Source organism: Culex pipiens, chromosome 1 (assembly GCF_016801865.2).
Source record: "Culex pipiens pallens isolate TS chromosome 1, TS_CPP_V2, whole genome shotgun sequence".
NCBI lineage: Eukaryota > Metazoa > Arthropoda > Insecta > Diptera > Culicidae > Culex > Culex pipiens.
The window spans coordinates 1,736,806-1,744,464 of NC_068937.1; the positions used below are offsets into that span (position 1 = coordinate 1,736,806).

General features: G+C 40.8%; 1 protein-coding gene across 1 annotated transcript; it reads left to right on the forward strand.

Annotated features, from left to right (window-relative positions):
• Positions 1 to 334: 334 nt before the first annotated feature.
• On the forward strand, positions 335 to 6,769 carry LOC120415048 (IWS1-like protein). The gene is made up of 7 exons (XM_039576422.2): positions 335 to 503; positions 616 to 1,376; positions 1,433 to 1,531; positions 1,591 to 1,689; positions 1,746 to 2,743; positions 6,217 to 6,331; positions 6,398 to 6,769. Exons 1-7 carry the CDS (start codon positions 488 to 490, stop codon positions 6,518 to 6,520), a joined length of 2,211 nt encoding a protein of 736 aa, XP_039432356.1. The 5' UTR covers positions 335 to 487; the 3' UTR covers positions 6,521 to 6,769.
• The last annotated feature ends 890 nt before the right edge of the window (positions 6,770 to 7,659 follow it).

Here is a 7,659-nt window from a genome sequence, read left to right on the forward strand (position 1 = left end):
AGAATAAAACGTAAAGCACCGCGTGTTATTATTATTGTTATTATTTATTGTATTTATTGTTAGGTTATTGTTTTCATCGCTCTGATGGATTTTCCTACCAAAAAATCATTTCAATAAAAGCAAATGCATTTTTCTAAATTATGTTTTATGTTATTCAAAATTCAATTGCATACATGTTAAAAAAAACTCTCGAGTTTGATTGAAAATGAATTTCCCACTATGCAAGCGTTACGTTTCCCACAGTTTTGCCGATTCCCCTTGCGTCTGATTCAGACGCATCAACGACACCGCTCTCGCTCTCACTCACACACACTTGCACATTTTGATGACGGCTGCTGTGCGTCAGATCGAAAAAAGAAGGCACCGCATTCAGGATCGCAATTTGTTGGAACAAAAGCTGCCCATTTCGGTCGAAATTCCCCGGGCAAAAAGTGTCCCGTTCCTTCGGTAACCAGCTGCAGAACCTGGGCGGTGATCGTTCCTAGCGATGGAGTCCGAAAATGGTGAGTTTGGCGGGGAATTGGGCGTTTTTTCGGGTGGTCAAAAATTTCCTCTTGCGCGACCTTGTGAACCATCTTTTTTTTTGACTTGATGCTTCCTCCTCTTCCAAAATAGACGTTTCCACCGAGCGTCAATCGGTCTCACGGGAAGCGACTCCGGTGCGGGAGGATGGCGAGGGCGGCGGTGACGAAGAGCAGCGAAAGTCACGGTCCCGCTCGAGGAGTTCCAGCCCGGCCAAGTCGCGGTCGAGATCGCGCAGCGGAAGTGCGGCCAGTTCGAAGCGTTCGCGGTCCCGGTCGGGCAGTCCGGCGGCGGACACAACCGGTGGGGAGCAGCAGAATACCACGCACGATGAAAGTGTGGAGTCGAGGGAGAGGAGTCGGTCAAAGTCGGGGAGTCCGGTGAAGAATGGGGAGGCGGCGCCGGCGACGGACAGGTCGCGGAGTGGAACGCCGGCTTCACGCAAGAGTCGCAGCCGCAGTGTGGGTTCGAATCGGTCCAAGAAGAGCCGATCGAGATCGGGGTCACGATCGCCGTCGAAGGCGAAATCTGGCGGTTCGCGATCTAGGTCGCGGTCCAAGTCCGTGTCTAAGGCAAGGTCGGGGGGCTCGCGATCCCCCTCGAAGGCACGGTCCGGCTCGCGGTCAAAATCCAGGTCACGCTCCCGGTCCAAGAGCGGTTCTAGGAGCCGCTCGGGAAGTCGGTCCAAGTCGCGCTCCCGGTCCAAGAGTGGAAGTCGGTCCAAGTCACGTTCGCGCTCGAAGAGCGGTTCCAGAAGTCGCAGCCGCAGCGGAAGTCGCTCAAAGTCTAGGTCCAGATCCAGATCCAAGAGTGGCTCGCGAAGCCGGAGCCGCTCGGGAAGTCGCGCAAGTTCGGTAAGAAGTGTGGAAATCTTGGAAGTTTTGTTGATTCTAATAAATTCTCAAAACAGCGCCGCAGCCGCAGCGGAAGTCGCTCCAAATCTCGCTCAAGATCCAAGAGTGGCTCGAGAAGTCGCAGCCGTAGTCGCTCAGGAAGTCGCGCTAGTTCTGTAAGTTTGTTGAGATCCTTCTTGAAGAATCACGCAATTAATTTAAACTGTTTCAACAGCGTCGCAGTCGTAGTCGTAGCCGCAGCGGAAGTCGCTCAAAGTCACGTTCCCGGTCAAAAAGCGGATCGCGCAGTCGTTCTGGAAGTCGGGCCAGCTCGGTATGTTCTTTCAGCTTTGTCAATTTCTCGTTCTACAAATCTGTGTCCTCTTGCAGAAGCGTAGTCGCAGCCGTAGTTCGGGCAAGTCCCGCAGTCGGTCCCGGTCCAGATCCAAGAGCCGTTCGGTGTCTCCGTCGCAGCGCAAGAAGCGTGCCGCTGTGCTGAGCGACTCCGAGGACGAGGGAGGAGTGGACAAAACGCCCAAGAAGCGCGCAAAAATCACAGACTCCGACCACGAGGGCGAGGAGTTGGAAGCGGAAGCGGAGGCAGCTGCGGCGGCCGCCGCAGAAGCTGCTGGAACCGGAGAAGGAGGAGAGGGCGAAGATGCGCCCGCCGAGAGACCCCTCGTCGACGAGGGTGACTCCGACGATGAGGGAGTGCGCGAGGGACGGGGAGCCGACTTTGCGTCCGATTTTGACCTGATGTTGGCCCGCAAGCGCGAGGAAAAGACCAAACGGCGCAAGAAGAACGACATCGATCTGATCAACGACAACGACGACCTCATCGCCCAGCTCCTGCAGCAGATGCGCCAATGCGCCGAGGACGATCGCATCCTGAACCAAGAAGGTCGTCCGGCCACCAAAAAGATCGCCATCCTCAAGTACGCCATGTCGCAGCTCATCAAGAAGGACCTCCAGCTGGCCTTCCTCGAGCACAACGTCCTCAACGTACTCACAGACTGGCTCGCCCCACTCCCCAACAAAGCCCTCCCCTGTCTGCAAATCCGCGAAAGCATCCTCAAGCTCCTAACAGACTTCCCCTGCATCGACAAGTCCTACCTAAAGCAGTCCGGCATCGGCAAAGCGGTCATGTACCTGTACAAGCACCCGCGCGAAACCAAGTGGAACCGCGAGCGGGCCGGCAAGCTCATCTCCGAGTGGGCGCGGCCCATCTTCAACCTCAGCACCGACTTCAAGGCAATGACCCGCGAGGAGCGGCAAGAGCGCGAGCAAAAGTCGATCGGAGCGAGGGCCGGCAAGAGCGCCAAGGCACCGGAACCGGCCGGCCAGAGCAGCTCCAGCAAGAAGGGACTGCCGTTCACCGAGGCGGACAAGTGAGTATCGGCCTCGATAGGGTGGCCACTTAAGTCGGAAAATTTGAGGAAAATTCGGGAATTCAAAACATTTTTTTTTGAAAACTTATTGTAAGAATTTCAGATTTCCATCGATTGACGATCGATTTTTTTTTTTAAAGGTCGTATAAACTAGATTTACAAAAACTGAAAAAAAATCAGAATCTAATAAAATACAAAAAAAATCATTATAAAAAATTGAATTTAAAAAATTTAAAAAAATAGAACTAAAACTTTATTTTTTTATTAAAAAAACTTAAATTTTGAAGTTTAATTTTTTTTTCAATTTTCAATGTCCAATTTTTTTTAAATTAAATAACAGATTAAAAAAAATAAAAACTGTTTTGAAAAAATGGCTTTCAGCAATTTTTTCTGTATAAAAAGTATAAAATTGATTTTTAAATTTATTATTTATATTTATATTATATTTATATTATTTATTTATTTATTATTATACTTGACAAGAAAGCATCTTCCTTTAAAGCTCGTTCGAAGCGGACCAGTGTTGATCCTTCACAAAATATCGACCTGTAGATTTTATTTTTATTAATTTTTTTGCGGCAGATTTAAAAATAGTAGTTTATGCAACAAGTTGCAAAAAGAGGATTTTTTCAGCACGAGTCGTACAATTATCCAACGAGGTTCACCGAGTTGGATAAATACGAAGAGTGCTGAAAAAATCAAGTTTTGCAACGAGTTCCATACAATTTTTCTTTTGCAATTCCAAAAAACACACACTGAGTGAAATTTTATGTCAAATTTTCATGTATTTTGTCAATAAATCGTTTAAATCAAAAAAATGTTTTCGAAACAAGTGCTGAAAAGTTCAACTATTCAGCACCCATTTGAGTGCTGAAAAGTAGAACTTTTCAGCATTTATTTTGAAAAGTGTTGCTATTCGATTCTGTTATTTTTGGTACAGAAAAGTAGGCTATTTCGTCGTTCAAGAATGACAAGAAAAGTAAGTTTCACGACGGAATTGCAAAAAATATATTAGAAATTATAGATTTTTTTAAAAGATTCCAATAAACAATTCCAGAGTTTTTTTAAAGGCATATGTTTATAGGACCTAATAAAAAAAACTCCAGAATCACTTTTTTTTTGCTTAAAAAAATACATAAAAAATAAAAAAAGCAAGTATTTCTGGTACATTCCAAAATGTATTACAAAAAAATAATGTGGCCAGCCCCACTGCGTTGTGTTTACCACAGCGAGGATTTAGTGAACGGATAACATATCGGAATTTTCAGGGGAGGAAGGATTCGTGGACATACCGTACCATATTTTTTTATCGGGTTTGCTTTTAAATATTAAAGTCTGATACCGAGCTCGGAAGGAACGCAAAACTTCATTTAAAAAATACGCCCAAGAAACGGACAAGGAAAGGGTCACGAAAGATTTTTCTTAGGCGGTAGGCAGCTGAAAAGGAACAGAAACGGACGGCGTTTCACGTTTCTTCATGCGGTACTTGCTTGCAATTTGTTTTGATAAAACAATTATATAGTTTGGATTTCTTTATTTGAATCTTGATTTTAATGCGACTGAAAACTACAAACATAATTTAAAAAAATCTGAATTGCCTTAGAATGCCGAATAAAAAATAAATAAATAAAGAGCTAGAAATTTTAAAACGAAACAGAATTTTAGAAATTATGAAATTTGTTTTAAATTGAAAATATAAAAAAATAGATCGGAAATTTAGAAATTTAAAAAATACAAATATTACAAAAAAATTAAAATTACCAAAATTTAACAAATTCAATAAATCTAAAATAACAAGGTTTATAAATTCTTTATTCAAAAAACAGGGAAATTATGAAATTCAAAAGCTTTAAAAATCAAAAGTCAAAAATTTTACAGTTACAATAGAGCATTAAAAATTCAAATGTAAAGTTTTTTTAAAAGGTCAAATGTGGGTGTTTTGAAACCGCCTTGAATCAGGGGTATTGAAAAACACAAAAAGCAAAAACCGAAAAATTGTTTTATTGGACAATTAAAAAAAACTCCGGAAATGTTTGATAATGCTGCAATTGAAAAATTCTAAAAAAATATTAATTTGAAAAAAAAAACAAAAATTTAAAAATTCTAAAATCAAAAAAAAATCTAAAATCAAAAAATTTAAATATCAAAGAATGCTTTCTAACCTAAAATATGACTCCAAAAATGTCCGATTTAATGGCGGCATTTTTGAATTTAACAATCACAAAATTTCAAAATTTACGAATTTTAGAATTAAAGAAGTTGTAAATTAAAAAAAAATAGTTCCAGAATTTTAAAATTAACTTTAGAATTTTTGGTTTTCGCTTTTTCTTTATTTTTTTTTTTGTGTTTTTAAATTGTATGATTATTTCTCTAGGAGAATTCCAGGATGGAAAGAGTGTTTTAAAATGCATCAAACTCCTATCCAGTTGTTTTGCAATCAAACGTTTCCAAAATATCCAAGTACAGTCCAGACTCGATTATCCGAAGGTTTATATGGGACTTTGGATATTCAAATCACGGACAAAAAAATAGTTTGCGATTTTTTTAAATTTATTTTCTTACTTTTAACATCAAATTCCCTAATTTAGTCAAATTCGAATGGTTGATTGCTTTAAAAATTACCAAATGTATTTTTTCATAATTTAATCACCGCCATTTTGGCCGCCATCTTGGATTTAAGTTTTGGGGTCATACTAAAGGTAAACAAAAATAAGACATCAAACTGATTTTTTCGTGATTCGATTATCCGAAGAGAATTTTTTTCCTGATGGTCTATTTTTATTTTTATTTTTTAAACGTAGCTTTGGAGCACAGTGTAGATTTGATTGCTATGCTATTGATGATTTTTTTGTGAGATTTTTTTTTTTTTTGCAATGCTATACGCTGAAATTTCAAAGAAAATCCAAATATTTTAAAAGCGACCTTTTTATTTTTTTATCTTTCCAGAAAAAAAAAATGTTTTCAAATGATAACAGTTCTATTTTCCCCTTCCTCACGTCAGTTGATGATGATCTTGCAAACAAGCAGGATGGACTGTTTGTTTTCGGTTTCCACTTCTACTTTGGCCCATTTGATTTGTTTCGCTTGAATTTGGGTGTTTTTTTTTAACATTTTACACTAGCGTGCCCAGCTCTTTGAGGAAGGTGGGGCAATAATATGGACGTTTTGTAAAATACGTCATTTGTGGACATTCCCTGACCAAATCTAGAACAAATTTCTGAGGATGGTGGGGTAGTTGCCCCACCCTGTGCACGCTAGTGATATTTGAGGTCCTAACAAGGGTTGACGCAAAATGGAATTTGCGTGGTCACCCTGTAACTCTCTTGGGGCAATGGAGCATTTCCATTCGAGCAGTTTTTGCTTTTTTCTACAATGTATTTCTTATGGAGCGAACTGTCAAAAATTGCTCGACTGCGGGTGCTCCATTCTAAGCAATAACTATAATTCAACTGTGATTTCTTTTTCTTTTTCAGGGGTGCCCTCCGCCCGGGTGACAAGGGATGGGTCCAGCGAGCCCGCGTCCCGATGCCTTCGGACAAGGAGTACGTCGTGCGGCCAAAATCAACCAGCGATGTGGACATGAGTCGGGTAAGTTTACGCGAATCCGTGATTCCAAACGAGTTAAATTTGTTAAACCCTTTAAAATTTTCGCAGATTACCAAGAAAAAGATGAACCGTTACGAGAAGCATCTGAAGAAGTTTATCGACGCGAAGCGGCTCAAGTCGTCCCGGCGGGCGGTGGAAATTTCGATCGAGGGCCGCAAGATGGCACTGTAGACTAAATAGTACTGTTTTAACTTAATTCATCCTTATAAACACTTGAGAAAAAAAAATACTGGAACTTTATTTTGAGAACAGCAGGAAGGAGGCAGAAAACATTTAGATAATTTGTGGCGTTTTTTTTTACTTTCATGAGTATTTTTTTCTTTTTTCATTTGTCATTTCAAGTAAAATAACTTACTTTTTCTGTATTTTTGCTACGAGGACAGGCGAAGACTTGAATAATACATTGAACAATGTCCCCCACGTAAAGCGAGTTATTTTTGAACTACTCTATCCGAAATGTCCCCCTCAACCAATCGATACAAAAGCCAAGAGTAACTTTCTAGATCGTATCAATAATCCAACACAATTGAGTATTGCGTTAGTCGTTGGCGGCAATCGATAGAGGAAGCAATTTTGTTCAATAATTCAATAATTGAGGAAAAAAGTGAATTGCCGCGTTTACAATTCATTAAAAATGTACAACACAAAATGCACCCACTCATTCTCCGCGAAACAGTTTGATTGAAAGATATTGGTCGCAAAAGTGTCCCACGTGTTGAGCACGCCGCCTCCTTTGACCGATAGCAATCGCCGCGCCTCATCGTACGATGCAGACATGCGTGGCATAAGCGCCACCGCCGGTTATCTCTCTCTCTCTCTCTCTCTCTCTCTCTCTCTCTCTCTCTCTCTCTCTCAACAAACAAGCAAAACAGTCTGGCTGTTGATTTACGATTGAACGTTGGTGCACATCGCGTGACTGCTCCGTTTTTTTTTTGTGTGTGTGTGTGTGTGAAGCAATCTATTCGTTTCCGTTTAACATATTTGTTTGTTACTTTCTTTGCGCGTAGGGAAGAACTACATCACAAAATAGCAGGTATGAAGAGGAGGGTTGATACGCAAATATTTGTCATGGTCATAATTTGCATGGCAAACTTACGATTTTTTTGTGATAATTGAGTAAACTAGCAGAAGCTCAAAGCAGACATTACCAAATTTTGTTTTATCGGCTAAGAGCATCTCCATCGAACATAGTTTTTTTTTAATTTAGGGCATTTTCACCAAGCACACATACACTGTTAGCATTCCTGATATTTAAAGTGAATGTCTACATTTTTAGACTACCCTTCAATTTTTTCAAATGAAATTTAATG

Bases quoted from the DNA above. Each gene is read 5' to 3' on its own strand.
- LOC120415048 (XM_039576422.2), top strand. The intron at 1,690-1,745 runs GTATGTTCTTTC...GTCCTCTTGCAG, and splicing joins CTGGAAGTCGGGCCAGCTCG to AAGCGTAGTCGCAGCCGTAG. The intron at 6,332-6,397 runs GTAAGTTTACGC...AAATTTTCGCAG, and splicing joins GCGATGTGGACATGAGTCGG to ATTACCAAGAAAAAGATGAA.